Source organism: Halichoerus grypus, chromosome 13 (assembly GCF_964656455.1).
Source record: "Halichoerus grypus chromosome 13, mHalGry1.hap1.1, whole genome shotgun sequence".
Lineage (NCBI taxonomy): Eukaryota > Metazoa > Chordata > Mammalia > Carnivora > Phocidae > Halichoerus > Halichoerus grypus.
The window spans coordinates 79,703,381-79,723,052 of NC_135724.1; the positions used below are offsets into that span (position 1 = coordinate 79,703,381).

Consider the following 19,672-nt stretch of genomic DNA (forward strand, 5'->3'; position numbering starts at 1 on the left):
GAAGCAGGCTCCCTGCCGAGCAGGGAGCCCGATGCGGGACTCGATCCAGGGACTCCAGGATCATGACCTGAGCCGAAGGCAGTCGCTTAACCAACTGAGCCACCCAGGCGCCCCAATCTCTACTTTTTAATTGAGGTAGAGATTTAATTGATCTAATTATATGGATTTTTCTGACATTTACAGTAATTATCAACATGATTGGGTTTATTGTTTCTTTTGGGTTTTTTTGTTTTTGTTTTTGTTTGTTTTTTTTTCTTGGTGGGCAGCAAAGCAAGGTTTATGACTGATAGCAAAGTGATAGAACAAAGTTCCCAAGGAGGGAGGGGACCTGAGAGGGTTGCCCAATATGATTGGGTTTAAATCTATCATTTTGCCATGTTTTCTATTTATACCATCTGTTTGTTTGTTTATTTATTTATTTCAAGTAAGCTCTATGCCAACGTGGGGCTTGAACTCACAACCCCAAGATCAAGAATCAGATGCTCTACCTGCTCAGCCAGCCAGGTGCCCCTCTACCATCTGTTCTTTATTCTTCTTTTCCTGCCTTCTTTTGGATTCATTGAGTATTTGTTAGGATTCCGTTGACTCTCCACTGTTGGCTTATTTAGCCATACTTCATTGGTTTGACCTTTTTAGTGGTTGCTGTTTGGTTTACAGGTACAACTGATCACAGTCTACCGTCAGGTCGTGTAATACCATTTCACATACAACATAAGACCTGACAGCGGTTTATTTCCACTTCCCTTTCTTGTCCTTTGTGTTACTGTTGTCCTAAGTTTTATTTCTATACGTATTATAAAGCTCACACTATATTGTTAGGCAAATTTATTTTCTGGTTGTCTCTGTTCCTTTACAAACAGGGCCTTTTAAAACTGAAGGAAATTAATAAAAAATGTTTGCAAAACATTTCTTTTTTCCCTTTCCTCTCCCTTTTCAAAAACTTGTCTTTCTCTGGCTAGTTTTCCCTGCCCTTGGAGCTTCCCTCAGCATCGCTATCTTCTGGGTATGCTTTGTGGTTCGGCTCCTCTGTGGCTCGGTCATGATAATCAATGATGCTGTCAGCCACTCCAGGCTCCAGAGCCCATGGCTGGTGTTGCTAACACGTTCCAGTGGCACCCGTTTCAGAAAATCCTCACATTCCAGCTTATGTCTCCTGCCTCCCCTGCCCCATGGGGAGAGGTGTGACAAGATGAGATCTGCCGGGCGCTAGGGCTGCCATTCTCCCTTTTCTTTCTTGCCCTGTCGCTTGCTAATGAATGCCCCTCCTCCTCTTCCTCCAGCACCAAGTGAAAGTGCCACCTAGTCCCAGGGCCTGGCTCTGCCTGGGTTATGCAGACTCCCTCCAGGTGCCTCCCTCCTGGGAGCAGCCCACATCACCGACTCGACCCCCCCACCCCCACGGAAGAAGCTAGACAGGCCACACAGTGAGTTTAAATCTTAAGTACCCACAACGGGCTGCTCTGCTCCGGCCACAAAATATTGTGGCGTGTTCCTTTTTCTTTTTTTTTTTTAAGGGTGAGCGTGGTGCTGTTTGGGGAGGTGGTGGTAATTAGATCACCGTAGAGGGAAATTTCCTGGGTTAGAAGAATAGAGCGGCTTGGGCCCTGTGCGTATGCGTCACTTACCCTTCCCATGCTTTGCGTGTAGTGAGTGCTCACTGGGGCCCGGAAGCAGCACAGACTGAAGTGGTGGGGCAGGTCTCTGCCGCACATGGGCTTGGCAGGGTCATTCATTCGTTTAGCACTTGTCCGCAGAGCACCCGTTATGTTCTAGGCTCTGCTCAATGTGAGGAGGTGAAGATGGGTAAAGACACAGGGGCGCCTGGGTGGCTCAGTCGTTAAGCGTCTGCCTTCGGCTCAGGTCATGATTCCAGGTCCTGGGATCGAGCCCCGCATCGGGCTCCCTGCTCAGCGGGAGGCCCGCTTCCCCTGCCTGTGTTCCCTCTCTCGCTGTGTCTCTGTCAAATAAATAAATAAAATCTTTAAAAAAAAAAAAAAAAAAAAAGATGGGTAAAGACACAGTTCTTGTCCTCATTGAGCTCTCACAGGCTGGTGGGACATGGACACTCAGGCAGACGGTTCTTACCAGTTGGATACATGCTCTCATAGGGGAAGTGCATGGTGCTTTGGGAAATCAAAGGAGAGGGGCCTTGAACCCTGTGCAGGGAATGTGGTTGGGGAGGGCTTTTGGAGGAAATGGTACCCTAAGCTCACTCTTTGTTGTGTGTTTATTTTAATTGGAATGCTGACATTTATAAAAGGCCCAAACCTTCATCTTTTAAATAGATACCATTCCATAATAAGATTTGGGAATTTCTTACAGAAGAGGGCCCCATCATAAAAACCACACATCCCTTTTTTTAGGTAGGCAAAGCAGATCTTTTTTATCCTCATGTTGTAGGAGAGGAAACTGAAGTGTGATGAGTCTCAAGGGATATGAAAGGATTGAGCATGGTAAAGAAGATAGGAGGGTGGTCTAGGCTCAGGGAACAGCGCGTGCAGAGGGCTGGAGGGAGGAGGCTTTTGTGTGTGTGTGCTAAGTTTGTTGGCTATGATTTGGCACCCTGTGCCCTCCCAGTTGATCTTACAAACTAATCAGTCTGAGCTGCAAGGCCCAGGACAGTCACTAGCCTTTGCTTCCTCAGTGGGATGATCTTTTGGGGTGGCTTTGGTATGACAGATGAGGTGGGGCCATCTCTGGGGCTTCTTTTATCCTCGGGGCAGATGTTGAGCTCTTTCTGTGCTGGGGCCCCGGGCCAGTTTGGAAGGGCATTTACCCGAGAGTTTGGGGCCTGAGATTTCATCCTGGGCTCACTGGCCCCAGTGGTGAGCCCACGTGCTCACATGGCAGGAAGGACCTGGTTCCAATGATAACGCTCTTGGCCTGGTCCCTCTTCCGGAGGGAGGCTGTTGGGGGATGGAGCTACCTTTGTATTTGGATTTCAGGGCAGACTTCACCAAAAGAGTGGGCCAAGGAAGGGAGCTCATAGTATTCCTGGGCACTCTGAGGACCCCCAGAGCAGACTGCCTGTAGTTTACAGCTCCCGCGAGGCCCGGCGGGGAGAACTCCTTGATTTCAAAGGAAGAGCAAACTGGAGAGGCCATACTGTATCATTTCCTAAATAGCTACCTTCTGGGCCCCTATGAGACTCATAGGTGACGTGGCCAAGGGAAAAGTAAGTCCCTCGGGCCTGGCTCTGTGGCCCCGTGTCCTGCCTGTCCTCGATTGCTGACCCTTCCCTGCTCCTTCCTGCCCTCGCCCTGCTCCTCCTCCCGACCTGCAGTCTCATCTGTTGGATGTTCCAGCCTCCCACAGGAAACAAATGTGGGATGCCTCTGTTCCTCCCTCTTTCTCAGCCACTCCATTGCCAGGTCTCGTTGATTTTACCTAGTTTTATCTAGAGCATTGCTCCAGTTGAGCCCCCCTCCCTCCCTTCTCTGCTACACATGCTGTCTGAGTGATCCAGAATGCAAGCCTGGTCCTGCCTTCCCTGTTCCCTGCCCATAGTCTTGCGTGGCTTGCCCTTCTAAGTCCAGATTCCACAACAGGCCCTGTTGTGGTCCTTGACTCCTCTTCCACCAAGCTGAGACTTGTACTCTGAGCTCCAGCCCCCTCTGTCTGCCAGGCTGTTTCTCACCTCTGCCTCTGCTCCTCCATCTGCCGGAAAGCCCCTCCTTCCTTCTCCCCCTGCTTGGATTATGATGGTCTCCCACCAGTTAGTGCTTCCCGGGGATAGACACTGTATCTTTGTCTCTCCAGTGCTCAGCATGGCACCTGTGCATAGTACTTGTTCGTGGACATTACTGGGGCCACCACTGGTAAAGATGAGGGATGGAGGAACTGGAGGAGGCAGGTGGGACTGGTATGCAGAGCTCACCCATTTTCACGGTTAACCTTGGATACCCAAGTGGGGCTTCTCCTGCCCGTTTCGTGCCTTCTGACTGGTGGCATCTTTGCTGGAGAGGAGCGCGTGTGCTGCCCGCGTCAGGGCCCAGCAAGGCCCCTTCCGGAATCTGCCCCTGGGATTGAAGTGGAGCTGAGGCTGCTTCAGCCCTGGCAGTCGGCCTTGCCTTCCAAGGACCTGACAGTGAGTTGCAGGCATAGAGCGGCCACTCAGTGGTCTCAGTGGTATCACCTTTGTGGATTCCCGACCCCTTTGGACCATGACTATTATGAGCCGTCTCCCAAGAGTAATGCTGTGGGGACGCGCACAAGACGTTCTGTGTGTAATTTCAGGTGGTCTGCACATCCCCTGGAGGGTTATCCGTGGGCGTCAGGTTCAGAGGGAGCAAGGTTAAGCTCCTTTGCTGTGGGGGCTCTCCGCCTCTGTCACCCTGGAAGGGGGAACGAGGAGTCCCTTTGCCCCATAAGTGGGGTGCTGAACCGAGTCAGCAGGAGGAGGGGGGATGCGGGGCCAGGTGCAGGCCACACCGAGCAGGCAGGCACTTGTCATGCCTGACACTCAGGGCCCCTGGAGCAAGTACAGGGCGGGCTTGTGTCAGTGCTTCTCCAAAGGCTGAGCTCTCTGGCCGAGTTAGAAGTTAGAGCCCTTAGATGGGCATGTGTAGCAGGGACTACCCCGGCCCATCTCGGGCCTCCTTCCTCGGAGCTTGGATTGTGGGAGCAGATGGCACCGTGGGGCCGGAAGTTCGGACTTTGGACCGGACTCCCGGGAGGACCAGCAGTGAGTATCCTTCCTGCTGTTGGCTTTGTGCACTGAGCTCCCCATGCCCTGAGCACAGGGCACTCCAGGTGCTCCCACTTGGCAAGTCCTTGAACTCGGGGATGGCTCTGTAGCCAGGGAGAGAGATCACTGTTTTGGTTGGGTCCTGAACAAGCCTCTCAGCTTTTTAGCCAAGATCTCCTTGTTGGTAGAGACCAGTGATCGGTCCTGGTGTATTAACAACTGGATCTGGGGGCACTGTGTGGTGGAGTTGGGCTGCCCGCCTGACACCTTTCAGAGCACCTTCTCTGCGATTGCTCATGGCTTGTAGCGCTGGGTGCTATCTCTCACCTGCTCAGGTGGGGCAGTCAGGGATGTCAGCTTTATGGGTGGGACAGCCACTCGGCCCCCATCTGTCATCTGCTGTGACCTGGTGAGGTAGGCACAAAGGATATGTACGGATTGTGTGCTTGTGATACACCAGATAGGCTTTCTATTCATTATCTAAGTTCTTCCTCCAAATGACTTGAGTGAGGCTTGGGGATTCCACATCCGCATGATGTAAGGGGCTGTTGTTACGCCCGTCCTATAGATAAGGGAACTGGGCTCAAAGAGGTGCCGGGCTAGCAAGGGGCAGAGCTGGGACTTGAACTGAAGTTGTTCAGCTGCAAAACCCACACTACGTTGTGTTGCAAACTCACATACCTGCTGAGGCCAGGCAGGTGCTGTGTGTGGATGAAGTGGGCCAAAGGAGAAAGCTAGATTTCATGCTGCAGCCAATGGTGACCTTGCAGGAGAGTAGACCGGTATTGCTAGCTCTTCTGACTCGCTCCCAGAAAGCCAGAAATCCTGGCTTTCAAGTGAAATCTCTGGATTTCTTAAGACAAACTTGGATTTCTTAAAAAGCATAACCACATTCATCGGCAAGTGGGGTGCAGCCTGCAGGCCCCGGGCTGGTGGCCTTCGCTGTATTCTCTGTTGTCTCCCTGAGCCCCCCTTCCCCCTCATCCTGGAAGGAGAAGAATCAGAGTTCATTGCTGAAAGCGATCTTGGAAGATTGATCGGGGCCAACCCTTAGCCCTTTATGATGCCTATTTCACCAGGAAGATAGGGAGGTGTGGAGAGGTAAGGAACTGTGAGATCTGGCTCCCTGCTCAGCAGGGAGTCTGCTTCTCCCTCAGACCCTCTCCCCTCTCATGCTCTCTCTCTCATGCTCTCTCAAAAAAAAAAATAAATAAAATCTTTAAAAAAAGGAACTGAAATCTGCACTTGAGAGCCTATGCTCATAGGCCAGAGCAGTTCGTGCCTGGCCCGCCAGACCCTGGGGTGCCTGTTTCCCACCTCTGGAGGCCACTGGCACTCCTGTTGTCTGCTGCCCCTCGCTGAGCTGCCCATGGCTCCGGGGTGGCATGGCCCCTGAGATCTTCCCTCAGAGGGCCTGGACACCAGGGGAGAGTGCTGTGGCCACTCTTTGTGCCTGGGTTTTAAGATTTGTCCCTGTCACGTGGAAGCTGGACTGTTCATAGTCCGTGAGATTTGACACCTCTCATTTCTCTTCGTACCTCAACTCGGTTTGGAGTAAGAACGTGGAATGGGGCCAGGCACCCCCTTTGCTTGCAGGCAACCCCCACCCCAACCAAGGGACAGCGCCCATGGAGGAAGACACCGCAGTCTGGGGGCACAACAGGGCGGGGTGGGTGGGGACCGAGGCTTCCACTTTTGAAAAGGAGAAACAGTGGTGTGAGAGAGGGCAGTGCAAGGGTAGTGTTTGATCACTCGCTGACTTGCTTGGTGATCACTTCCTTTCTGGTTACCGAGGTAGACAGGAGGAAGGGCAGCAGCCTTCACTGGCAGGCTTGTTCGGGTCAGAGGGCGTCAGGTCAACCATGAGGCTCCCTGGTTCCCCAGACATTTGTTCGGGAACAGAAGCGCAGGATTTCTTGCCGGGTCCATCCTCGGGAAGTTTGGACCAGGGGCGTCTGGGGCAGCTGTACCCCCTGGTGCACGGCACACTGCCAGGCGCAGAGCAGGTACTGCGAGTAAAGAACGGTGGGGTTCGATGCTCCTGGGTCATGCTGGCCTGCCCCCCGCCCCAGGTGGGCCTTCCCCGTGGCCCCTCAGAGTGAGCAAGCATTCCCTGCCAACACCGTAGAGCCTGGCGTCCAGGGGAGTGAATGATTAAAATGATCTACCTGAACAGTCACCCAAATCTTCCCTTCAGACCGTTGTTTCTATTAGAAGACATTCCCTGTGGTTCACATCCAGCTTCCAAGCAAACTTTTGGAATATAATGTGTATGTACACTGGAGACTTCCTGTGTGATGTTTTGGGCATTATGGCCGCCGGGCACTGCAGTTGCCATCTGTCCTGGCTCTGCTGGGTTGGATTCCCAGGGCTTCAGAGTGTCTCCTGCAATAAAATCCAAATCAGCACTGAGGTGGATACTTTCCCCTCGTCCCCATCAGTGTCCTGGTGTAACCAGCTGGGCCTGGTGGAGGGAGGCCAGCCATGCCAAGTCAAGCTGGAGCCGTGGGACCCTCTCTGCTGCATGAGCCCCGGGGCACAGAGTCTTGGTGTCCACTTGGTCGTTGTCTCAGCTCTGGGGTTGGTGGGCTTCTTGCAGGCAGACTACAGGGTCTTACTTTGGTTCTGTTCCCACCCTGTCCTACTCTGCACCCTCATGTCCCTACATGTGAGCTCTGCCAGCGAGGCTGACAGCCCAGACGTCTCCCTGAATGCTTTTTGCTTCTGGCAAGTCCATCTTTCCCGCCTTCTTTTCTATTGTGGTTTCCCAGTGTGACTCTGGTTAGCCAAAGCCGGGAGGACTGTGGCCTGCATCTGCTCCCTCCCTGTCCAGGACGAGGCTGATTTCCTAATGTGGAGAGTTGGCAGGGATCTGGGCTTCCAGAGAAGTTCGTCTTGCCCTCCTCAGGATAATGGCTGGAGGCATCCTTCCTTTGAAGATCATTGACACCATCCCACCAAGCCACCTGCGAGTGTGGGGAGCTCTGGAGGGGCTAAGATAGGACTTAGGGCTTCTGTGGGTGTGATGGGCTCTCCCTCTTACTTAGGACGTGCCAACCATCAGTTGTGACACCAGCTGCCAAATGGCCTCTGGAGAGCTTTGTCTTGCCCAGAATGAAGCAGACAGCTTCCAGAATTTGTGAGACCAAGAGGCTGGATGGCATGGTCCCTCTAGGGAAGTGAAAGTGTCATTGGGGGTCAACTGGGGAACACGGGGGCGGCTGGCCCAGTCTCTCTCTCTCCCATCTGCCCCTTCTCAGAGCTCTTGACCATCTCAGAGAGAGGTTCCAACTTTTATTTCCACCAGGACATACCCTACAGGTGACACTTAGGACAGATGAGGATCACATGCTGCCCATCCTTCTTCCTGAGGGTGTGCCTGGGACTCTGTGCACTTCCCAGCAGATCGAGGGGCGCCTGGGTGGCTCAGTCGGTTAAGCAGCTGCTTTTGGCTCAGATCATAATCTTGGGGTCCTGGGATCGAGCCCTGCATCTGGCTCCCTGCTTAGCGGGGAGCCTGCTTCTCCCTCTCCCTCTGCGTTTCCCCTGCTTGTGCTCTCTTGCTCTCTGTCTGTCAAATAAATAAATAAAATCTTAAAAAAAAAAAAAAAGAAAGCAGATTGAACACATGTGGGTGGGACTGACAGTCATGGAGTAGTCTTGAACCCACTTGAGTTTATTTTCTAAAATTAAAAGCAAATCAGTTGCAAATGTCAATAGTTTATGAGGGTTAGCCGAGGAGGGCTGGTGGCACCCCTCACAGCTAAGAGCCAGCGTGAGAACCGGTGTGAGGCCAGCTCCTGACTTGGGCTTGTGTTTCCCCGGGGTGCTAGTGCACTCCACACCCTCTTGCCCCCAGTGGGAGGTGGGAAGAACATTTACAGAGGACAGATGGATGGGATGGATGGATGGAAGCCAGGGCCTGCCACTTTTTTGCTGGGAAGAGTTAAATGCCTGGGTGAGACGTGGGGCTATCTATTAAAGGAAGACCTAGGGGCGCCTGGGTGGCTCAGTCGATTAGGCGCCTGACTCTAGGTTTCGGCTCAGGTCGAGATCTCTGGGTCATGGGATCGGGCCCCGTATGGGGCTCTGCGCTCAGTGCGGAGTCTGCTTGAGATTCTCTCCCTCTCCCTTTGCCCCTCCCCCCACTTGGCACGCACACTCTCTTTCCCTTTATTTCAAATAAATAAAATCTTTTTTAAAAAGATTTTTAAATGGGGCGCCTGGGTGGCTCAGTCGTTAAGCGTCTGCCTTCGGCTCAGGTCATGATCCCAGGGTCCTGGGATCGAGTCCCACATCGGGCTCCCTGCTCCGCGGGAAGCCTGCTTCTCCCTCTCCCACTCCCCCTGCTTGTGTTCCTGCTCTCGCTATGTCTCTCTCTGTCAAATAAATAAATAAAATCTTTAAAAAAAAAAAAAAAAAAGATTTTTAAATGTATTTATTAGAGAGAAAAAATGAGTGGGGGGGGGCAGAGGGAGAAGCAGGCTCCCCGCTGAGCAGGGAGACCAACACGGGGCTCGATCCCAGGACCCCGGGATCATGACCCGAACCAAAGGCAGACGCTTCACTGACAGAGCTACCCAGGCGCACCTCAAAAAAATAAAATCTTAAAGGAAGACCTAGGTTGACCCTGGGTTGCAGAGTGTAGGCCAGTTGTCTGTCTGTGCCTTAGTTGGCTGTTCAGCGAGTTCAGTGGAGCCCTGATGATTCTCGTGCTGCCTTTGCCTGTTTCTGGTGGGGGCTGAGGAGCCACTGATCTGTCTGTGCCCTCCAGACAGATGGCCCAGGGCCCTCCCTCTCATCCAGGTAAGAAGGCAGCCTGGCAGAGAGGTCAGAGGTCAGTGCTCGGGCCAGCCCCATCTTGCGTCATGCCACTCAGATCTGGCAGCGCTCGGTGCGGCCCGGGAGGGAAACACTCAGGCGGGTCAGCCCAGCAGCGCGTTAGCCTGGACCGCGGCCCTCCCGCCTTCTCTGAGTTCTTGAGCTCTGAGGGCCACCACCAGGGGCTCAGCAGTGGCTCAGGACCCTGCCTGAGACGGGGTGGGGGTGGGGGGACCAAGAGCAAGGGGCTCATGAGGAGGCAGCGGTGGGGCAGCACCCCGTGGCCAGCCTTTTTGGATTGCAAGAGGGGCTCTGGAGACTGCTTTGGCCACAGGACAGTGGCGACAGGCAGAACAAGGGATGGCTACGGGAAGCGATCGCTCCTCTCCCGGTGGGGTGTCATGGAAAGAACGAGGATGAGCTTCTGGAGTCAGGCCGAGCTGCCCTCACGGGGACTCCGCTTGCCTGTAGAGTACGCTCACTGGACATCGCTGAGCCTCTTTGTCCTTATCTGTAAAATGGGGCGGTGAGGCCCGTAAGGATTACTCCTCTCCCCCTCCCCCGTCTGAGCTTCTTCCTGTCCCTGTGGCCCTGTGTTTGGGTCCCTTTGTGGCACTCTGCTGGGTTTGGAGCCTCGGTGGCCTGAGCAGAGGCTGCTCTGTCCTGGGCTCGCTCCTCTGGGAGTTCAGAGGCTGAGAGCTTCTGTGGAGCTTGGGCAGCTCCTTCTGTTGTCGCTATTCCAGGTTCAAAGCCACAGGGCTGTCAGACAGCTGTGACTTCCCGGCAGGCAGTAGAACTGGCCTGCCTGCCGTTGCGGGGTTGGGGGGGGTGGGTGCTGGAGCCCTGCAGCTTCTCTCTTGCCTCTGTCCTTGCTAGGGAGTGAGTTGGAGGCTTCTGGGCTCAGCTGATGTACTCTGAGGAGGACTTGGACTGAACCCCAGGCACTGAGGGGTGAGGTCAGTGGTTTGCTCAGCAAGGAGGCCTGAGTTAGGGACGGGCCTGTCATAGCTCCCAAGATTCCTGGCCACTGTCCCTGGCTCCACCTCCGCCCCTCCCATCCTTAAGGGAGATGAAAACCAGTGATGTGGGTTTATCTACTGAGTGTCTCCTCTGTGTCACAGTGGGAGGGCCCAGGAGGTCCTCCCCAGCCACCATGGTGGCTTTTGCATGCTTTGTCATTGATTCCTCACCGTGTGTTCTCTGAGTTATCGGAGTAGCTGAAGCCCAGAATGATCTAGCTAAATTGCCCACCCAGGCTGGTGAGTGGTGGAGACTCCAACCTATCTGCCTCGCTACTCTACTGGGGGGCTGGGGGGGGCTTCTTTCCCCTCTGCCACACTGCCCGGTGGGTTGGGATGCCAGGGGTGTACAGAGAGCTATGTGACTGTCCCCACTCCCAGTGCCACTAGAGCAGCCAAATTTGTGGTATGGACAGGGGTGGCTTTATGTGTGGACAGTGGTGGCTTTGTGGTCCTGCTTAAAATTGTTCACCAAAGTCCCCAAGTGCATGTGCAAAGAGTCTCTTTGAAGCCTCACTTTTTATCTTATAATTCATTTGCATTTCACCTTTGGCTTCATAAGGTAGCTTTGCTTGTTTTAGGGCAATGGTTTAAATTTCTTTCTCCTGAGTAAATTTGATCCTCAGAATATATTTATCCTGAGGTGGTTCCTGTGCCCCTTGGCCTCCATGTGTCCCCTGGGGGTACGGATAGCCCGATAGAAGATGGGGGGGCGGCATGTTTAGTATCGTGAATATTGGCACACAGCTGGGGAAAGGGAAGAGGGGGCCCAGTTTGTCTAGAGAGGCAGGTTGCAGTGAGTATGCTCCGGGAGGAGGTGAAAGCTCGTTTGGGGCCGTATTCTGAGAAGCTCAAGAACGCCAACCCCGGGGCTTCTGATTTTATCCTGCAGGCAGAGAGGGCCATCCGTGTCTGAGCATTATGACTCCCCCTTGCCTGGCACACATCCACGTAGGAGAGGCTCATGAGGGTATTTGTGCTGTGGATCTAGCGAGAGGGAAGGGAGTTCCTGCCCCAGGAACATAGGGTGTGTGGTCTAGTGGGCAAGGCGACACACACGAAAAAGGGAGTTCCCACAAGTTCATACCGCTGGTGTCTGCTGAAAAGGTCAGAGTTGGGGAACCTGGGCAGGGGCTGCAGGCAAGGCTGAGAAGGGGCTGAGCCTGGATTTGGATGCTGGTCTCAGCTGTCGATGAAAAGAAAGGAAGCCAGTAATGGGAGAAGCACCCGGAAGGGAAGAATTAATGCGCCAGTGAAGTGTGGGAGCCAGGGAGGGCCGCAGCTCTTAGGGTTGCTGTCAGAAAACCCGAAAGGCAGGAGGGAGAGAGCTGAATTCGGGACCTGGCCCAATTGCCCGAGATCAGGAAGCACTGGCCCGTTCTGTGGCCACCTCGGGCTGTGTTCATTGATCAGAACTTGACTGGCGACGAGTGGGTAACTATGGCTGTCAAATCCACAAACACTGCAAAGACCGTGGCTCATCCCTGCAACAGGCAAACTTTTGAACTTTCTGTTCGGGTCTCTGTAGGGCAGATGACTCATTCTGAGCCCCTCCTAACCTCTGGTGGTGATTAGCGGGGCTGAGAGGCCCAAGGAGCCGCCCTGCCCTGCAACGGAAACCGACCGACTGGCCTCCGAGAGCCTGATTGCAGGAGTGGATTGGAGTGGGTGTGGAAGAGCTAAGAAAATTTCCAGCACCTGAGCCTCTTGGGTTTGAGGCTCTTTTTGTATGTAAATCGGCATTAAAGGAACTGTAGGATGGGCCTGGAGTTGGGCCCGAGCTTGACCTTAAAAAGCGCAGTCTTCTGGATGACCCGAAGAGGTGAATGAAATCTGACCAATGGAATGCTTCCACGGTGATTCTGGGACCGCTGGGGGAGGGCGGGGCCTCCCGATCCCGGACGGAGGGATGAGTTACGACAGAAAAGAGACTGCAGTCTGGCCAGCTCGTACCTGCTGCTGGGCTTCCTGGGAGGTGTGGGGGGTAAATCTGGGCGCCTCCTCCCATTTGCTACTGCGTGGGGAAGCCTCAGTAGCAGCCAGGGGCCTGATCAGTGGGGGGGGCCCCTGTGTGGGTGCCTGGTGCAGATGGGGCCTGGTGCCCTTGGGCTTCTGCCGGGAGCTCAGGGTGACTTCTGGAATTGCCTTTCTGCCTTTATTCTCTAGTCTCCGGTTACCTGTGCTCTGTGACCTTGGGCACAAGCCAGGCACCCAATAAAGGTGACCCAGCCGGCACACTCATGTTGTATCAGTCCCTCAAGGAAGGGCTCCTCGGCAGACAGGAAACCACCCTCCTCTGGCATGTGGGAAGCCCAGGGTAGAAGTGCCTTACCCTAAGGGCCACTTCCCAGCTTTCCCGGCAGCAGATTGGAAGACTCTGGCCTGCCCCCCTGGTTTCCCGTGTGTCACCCCCGGCCCACACTTCCTCTAGAGCTGAGACAGTAAAATGGCAGTTCCTGTTGAGTGAGGCATGAGTCAGCGAAGGAGAATGGTGGCTAAGTCTTCATAACCTCCAGGCACGGCTATGAAATATTTAAATGACACTAAGTATTGATCGTTTCTCATCCATCCCCTTAGGGAGAGCAGTTCCTGTCTGGGATTCAGATAATGGCAATGCCTTGGATTTAGACAAACTCCAAAGAGCTCGGAGATGTTATATAAGTCTTACCTGAAATTGTGTTTTCTCCTCCCTAGAGCTTGCTCCCAAGGAATTGGGTTCTGCCCATTTTACAGACAGAGAAGAGAGGATGACCCATGTGGGTGGTTCGACATGCTGCCGGGCACTGGGCCTGGAACCCTTGCATCCTGGCTCCTACTCTGCATTGGCTTTTCTCTGCTCACCGCTCTCTCCCCATCTTCCTCTTCCTCCTCACAGCCCGCATCATTCCAGCTTCTGGGGAGAGGCATCAAGCAATATAGACAAGGCCCTTGCTCTCCAGGACTTAATTCTTGGAGAGGAGACAGTGGACAAGCACCCAAATTGGAAGGGAAGGCCCCTCCAGGAGATTGACCTCCTAGTCAGTGTCCAGACCCTGGGTCCCTGGGCCCGGTGGGGGCAGAGCGGGTCTGGCCTAATTGTGGCTTGGCCCTTACTGGTCACAGATCTGCTTTTCCTCCGAGGACAGTTATCAGGATAAATATACCCAGCTCCCCATTCCTGGGGAGTTACTCACCAAGTAAAAGTACCCCGCTGTGGATTAGATTACCTCTGCTCTGACTGCTCATGTGCTCAGGCCTGGGGGGAAGGGGGACCCGCCTTCTTATCCTGCTTCCTTCCTAATCTGGAAGAGTCTCAGCAAAGGGGCTGAGATGAGACCATCTCTGAGCTGCTGGTCCTGCTGTTTACATAGCTCCTTCCTTAGGAAGGGCCAAGCCCGCTCACTGCTTGGGCAGCTTCTTCTCTGACACTTGAGGCCCAGAGCAGGTGGTCAGCAGGGGGAGGGGGGGGACTGAAACTTCCCTTGCTCCGAGTTCTGAACCCAGCAGGGTAGACAGGCCTGAGACGGGGCCTCTCTAGGACTTGTGGGAAAGGGACTTGCTGAGCCGCTGCTGTCTCTCAGAGTCCGATCTCATACTAAATGGCAGGGGTGGACAGCTGGCTGTGGACTGTGGGGAAGGGCCTTGTGCTGTGGCAGCCCCTTGCCTCCTGTGCTGGAGCTTTCGGGGTGGTGCTCGCTGCTCCTTCCTTCTGCTTGTCAGCTCCTAAGGAAACTGTGTCAGGCCCTGCCCTGGGGTGATGAAAGCTGAGTTAAGGCCCGCGGAAAGAACGTTGGGGGAGTGGAGTCTTGAAAAGATTGAATTCTAAGGGCGGGCTCTCCTGGGCCAGGCCTCAAGAATACAAGGCATTTTGAGGTGGGCTCTTACCGAAGGCTAAAGGACCCTACCTCTTCTAGTTCAGCCCCGCGCTGCTGGTGGAGGAGTGGGAGTGTACCTGCCCCGTCCATGGAGACCTGGTGCAGAACCTTCTCCAGGGTGGCTTCCTTTTCCCCAGGGTGGCTTCCTTTTCTGCAGCGTGGTGCCCCTAACTGCTCATCCTTTGCCTCAGGACTGGGATAGGTAGGGGAGGCGCCTTCTCTTCCCTTCCAGCGCTCACCATCTCTCTGGGAGCCAGCTCCCCTCAGGTTAGCAAGTTACTGAGAGTGTGCTCTCTTCCAGGGACAGTGCTAAGTAAACACTGTGTATCCATTTTTTCATGATATTCCTTGCTCCGGTGAGTAAATGGTGGAATTCCCATCAGACAGACAAGGAAACTGGGGCACAAGAACCGTTAAGCAGCCCAGCTGAGCAGCTTGGCCACTGAGCAGAATCTGTGTGACTCAGAATACCCCTGTGCATGTTCTAACATCTAGTGTCTTTAGAGCCTGGGAGGAGAGAATGGAGTAGTCCTGGGTCCTCCCTCCCCCACTAGAGGGGTCCTGGTGGATGATAGACCTTTCTCTCTCGGCATCTGCCCAACTCTGGTCTTGGCAGTCTTTTTTTTTTTAAAGATTTTATTTATTTGACACAGACAGACAGCGAGAGCAGGAACACAAGCAGGGGGAGTGGGAGAGGGAGAAGCAGGCCTCCCGCCGAGCAGGGAGCCCGATGTGGGACTTGATCCTGGGACCCTGGGATCATGACCTGAGCTGAAGGCAGACGCTTAGCGACTGAGCCACCCAGGTGCCCTGGTCTTGGCAGTCTTTATCACACACTCAAGAATGGCCAGGGCTTGGGTAGGAGGAAGCCAGGCTTATGAGAGTCTAACTTGTTTTTATACTTCATTGGAGGTGGAGGTGGAAGGGGTTCATTGCGTCTCTTTAGCTTATTATAGGGTGTCATGTGTCAGTGGGTCAGCCTAGGTCCCCCAGAGCCACAGTCTGGGGGACATGAGGAGGGCCGGGTCTGCCCCTGTCCTGCATCCTGGGCTGGTTTGGGAATGTGAGGGGTGCAGCTGCGGCTTGCATCCTGGAATGCAGGCAGACCGGCCCCTCTATCCCCTCCCTCCCTGGGCAGCCAGCCGGAGACGTCTGCGTCTTAACTCCCTCAACCCCCTCGGGGCTGCAGACCCCGAGGCTCCCGCTCCCCTTCCCGCCTGCCCGCCCGCCCGCCCGCCCGCCAGGCCCGCAGGATTACGTTCGGCGGGTCGCTGGGGCCCGGGAAAGGGCCTCTTCGTCTCGGCCTGGCCGGGTGCGCCCTGCCCGCCCCGTCCGCCTGCCCCCGAGCGGCCTGCGGGTCCGAAGGCGCCCCTGATCTGAGCGGCTGCTTGGGCCCAGGCCCGGCCGCGGGGTGGCGACGGGGGCGCCCGCCGGCGCTGCATCTGCGGAGGGGCACGCGTCCCTGTGGGTCTCCGGCGCCCCATGGGGCTGCGTCACTCTTCGGTCATGCCTTCAAATGTTCGTGTGCCCCAGACATGGGTGGGAGGTTTGGCATCTCCTCGTGCTCCTCCCGTAGCTGCTCCGTCCCTCCAGCTCACTGAGCTTTCTCGGGATTGAAATTTCCCCAGGGAGCCCATGGCCGGGGGCTACCCGGTCTTCCCCGGCTCGAAAATTCCGTGGTTGCGCGAGTTTACCTTCGGTTAAGGTGCCTGCCGCTGGGAGCCGACGGGCCAATAGCGCTCTCTGGCGGGAAGCAGCGGATGGGCCGCACGCCTTCCTCGCCGGGGCCGAGCTGGGTGTCCTTTGCCCCTGGTAGGCTGGAGACTTTGCCCCCAGCCTGCCATCCCCTCCCCCATCTACCTGGAGAGGAGAACCCCTCCCCCTGGCACACACACATCGGACGGTCTCACCCAAAGACTTCCACTTTCCCTCTTGTGTGGGTAGAAGTGTCAGGACATGCATCAGCTGGCCCAGAGAGGCAAAAAGCCTGCAGCATCTAGGGTGGTTTCTTCCAGAAAAGGGATGGGAAGCCCCAGGGAGAGCTTCCTTCCGCAGGGTGGCTTGGGTGGTCCTGGTGGCTCTGACTTGTCCGCAAGGTTTCAGGCTTGGACCCAGAAACTTAATGGAGAAATGCTCAGGACCTTTAGAGCCTTCTTAGCCTGGAAGAAGGAGCCCCCCCACCCCCCTTCTGGTATTGCCTCTGTGTATCTGGAGCGGATCCTACAAACATTGGTAGGGGGATGGTGTTCCACCTTCTTTGGGGTCTGGGTAGAAGGACTCTGAGCCCGGCCGTCGGGTATTTAGAGCTAGGTACCAGGCAGTAGGTGTCGCTGAAAACTGGAGGACCCACCCCACCCATCGAGTACTGCTTGCAAGTGGACTCCCCTGAGCACTCTTCCCTCTGCCGCCTTTGTTAACTCAAGCAGGGGAGGAGTTTGCTGAGCTTGCAAGGAGACTTTGGCCCGTCACCATTTTGCAGGCTTTGGGGACATAGCGGCCTTCTGAACCCATAGGAATCCAAAGTAGAGGCCAGAGGCCTCGGCTGCCTCCTATATTCCTGGCTCCCTTCCCTGAGGCATTTGTGGGGAGCTCTGGGGAGACAGTGACCCCACGTCCTGTGCAGTCACTGAGCAACGACTAAGGGTGCAGAGAGAGGAGTGCCTCATGCAAGTGCTCTCTCCCACTCAGGCAGATACACGTTTGATGTGCTTTTCCCCTGGCGTCCACACACGCTTCACTCTGAATGTTACTTTATTACTTCGCTTTTCTCATGAGGGTTGCCCTTGTCACGTCTTGTCCAGATTCTACCCATAGAAGATGTAGGAGTGGTGAGTACTTTGCATCCTACCCTGACCTCCTTGGAGGAAGATGTTTTTCAGAATTTCACAAAACAAGTAAGATCTGATGTTTGCAGCTTCCCATGAACTGTAGCATCTGCTATCCCATGTAGACCTCACACCAATACTGTGAGGTAGGAATTATGAACCCCAGCTTGCCAGGGCAGCTGAGGCTCAGGGAAGCAAAGGGATTGGCTGTGTGGCCGCGGAGATTAGATAGAGGAGCTAGGACTTGAACTCCTGGGACCTTTTGTTTCTGTCCCCCTAGGACTGCTCCTTCTGACCAACAGATGCATTGGTGTGTAAAAGACCCCAGTGAAATTGTAAACCAGACTTAGAGTCAGGGGGAGGGGATTCGAGGCAGAGGGCGGCGTAGGCCCTCCCTTGAGGGTCTGATGGGATAGGTTAACCATTTGTCTTCTGTTGAGTGGAGCCTGAGAGCCCCGAGTTCAGATCCTGGCCGGGTCCCGTCAGCCCGCATTGGCAGCCTGGGCACGTGACTCTGCCTCTCTGCACCTCACTTTTACCGCCCGCACTGGTGTTGCTGCGAGGAGGAAGGGAAGGAACACGGGGTAAAGCTCCTGGGGGGCGGTCAGGCGTGGCAGCCCCTCCTGTTACTCCCATTGGGGCTGCATGTGGTGCCTGCTCAGGGGAGCCCTGTGGGGTTTTCCAGCTGGCTCTGCCTTTGATGGAAAAGGGGAGACCCTGCCCCTGCTGAATTGGGCCCAGGGGAAGTGGGGATGCCGTGTGAAGCCAAGGCAGTAGATGCGGCCATTCAGAGGCCACTGAGATTGGCCCTGGACACCGGTTCCTTTTCTGTCATTACCTAAGCACACTGACGGCCTCTAGTTCTGCTTTGCTAGAGACAGGAAGCCAGACTCTTCTAGAGGATCTGGAGGGGGAGGGGGCTGCAGGAACTGACTTTCCTTGGAAGTCAGGAGACCCTTTTGCCAGGCTGCTAGCCCCAGGGTCCTGGGCCTTGTGACAAGCTCCCCTTCTGTCCCTCTGGGTAGAGCTGGGGGTAGGTGTGGCCAGCCTTGGGGGTGGGAAGGCAGGGCAGGCAGCTGGGAGGTGTGGGCCCCCCTTGCTTCCCTCTACCGAGCAGGGGTAGGGTTGAGGACAGGGTGTAAGGAAGGATCAGCCTGGGCCCCGACAGTCAGGAAGTTGTACCGTTTAAATATGGCATCATGTTGTGATCACAGCAGACTCTTGCGGGCCAGATTTTTGGGGCTTGGGGCTACTGAAGAGCCAGACAGTCCTGTCTCTCACTGGCTTTGTTATCTGGGCAGGTTCCACCACTTCTTGAAGCCCCTTTCCCCATCTGTAAAGGGAGGATCAGAATTCCAGCTTTATCCAGTATTTTATGATTAACGGAGAGACCCCCATACACACAGTGCCTAGCGTGGTGCCTGTTCTTAGGGATTGGCAGTAGATACAGCCATTGCTTTCTGATAAATAATATCCTCAGGGCCAGGGACTGAGCATTTCTGACCCCCAGCAGGTCGGCATGGAAAGTGAGAGTGAGCAAGTTCTTGAATATGGTAGGAATGAGGGTGTGGTGTTGGGGCCAGGCTCTCTGGGCTGTGGGGCTGTTGAGGGTCTCAGGAGGGGAGGATTGAAGTTAAGGGGTTGTCGGCGGTTTCTACTCTTGCCCCTCCAGCTGTTCTCTTGTCTGGAGACTGGGGAGATCCAGGGCCCCCCTGTTGGCCGTCCAGTGCCAGGGTAATGGAAGCTTGCACTCGATTCGGCTCCCTTCTGCTGTTAAAAGCAGAGTAGCGGGGCCCTGGAGCCTCTGGGGCCAGGCTGCTTGCCAGGCTTCCGCAGAAACAGCCTACAGAGCAGTTCTGCCCCCTGCTCAGCTGAGGGGGTGGGGAACACTGCACCAGCCTCGACCCAGCCCCCACCTCCCCATGTACCTTACCCTGTAGCCCAGGGTCTCGGGAGGAGCACGGAGCCTGGGGTTTTGCTTCTACCTGGTCAGAAAGGCAGGTACCATACCCCAGGGACCACTCCAGTTGGTGGGGGGGTTTGCTGAGAAAGCCCAAACTCCTGGAATTTAAGTGGGACCTGGCACTGCCTGGGCCCCTCCCCGTGACGTGGGGCCCCTCCCGCCCATTCTCCCCGCCTTACCCTGTGGAGTCAGAGTGCGGAGTTCCAGGCAGGCATTTCTGACTTCCAGCCAGCCAGCTGTACAGCCCTGTCGGGGGGAACGCAGGTGCCCGAGTGCCAGAGGTAGGAGAGCCTCAAGGGCAGCCCAGGAGCCTCCACAGCCCCCTCAGCCTTGGGCTGGGGAGAAGAGGTCAGTTTTAGAAGCTGGTTCTTAGCCAGGCTGGTCTGGGCTGATAGCTTCCTGCCCCGAGGCTTCCTTCTCCCAGGGGTGGGGCAGGTGCTCAGAAGTCATTAACTCTTGGGTGCAGCAGGCCAGGAGGGCACTGCCACTGGATGGTGTGTTCC

At 55.3% G+C, this 19,672-nt stretch overlaps 1 protein-coding gene and 1 long non-coding RNA gene across 8 annotated transcripts in view; one reads left to right on the plus strand and one right to left on the minus strand.

Moving 5' to 3' along the window:
- Positions 1 to 19,672, plus strand: part of PXN (paxillin) — a 48,792-nt gene that overhangs the window by 16,778 nt on the left and 12,342 nt on the right. For 3 of the 7 annotated variants that reach the window (XM_078060901.1, XM_078060905.1, XM_078060906.1), the window contains exon 2: positions 17,183 to 17,275. The exons of 1 other annotated variant lie outside the window; for it this stretch is intronic. In XM_078060901.1, the coding sequence (XP_077917027.1) occupies positions 17,183 to 17,275 (93 nt within the window). Of the gene's footprint in view, positions 1 to 17,182; positions 17,276 to 19,476; positions 19,518 to 19,672 lie in introns of those variants that run through there. 3 more of the 7 variants (XM_078060902.1, XM_036081972.2, XM_078060904.1) reach the window with 3 other exon arrangements.
- Positions 17,115 to 19,542, minus strand: LOC118529198 (uncharacterized). The gene is made up of 3 exons (XR_004914010.2): positions 19,349 to 19,542; positions 18,389 to 18,539; positions 17,115 to 17,762 (listed from the first exon to the last, which is right to left on the minus strand). It is a non-coding gene; the product is annotated as an uncharacterized LOC118529198 (long non-coding RNA).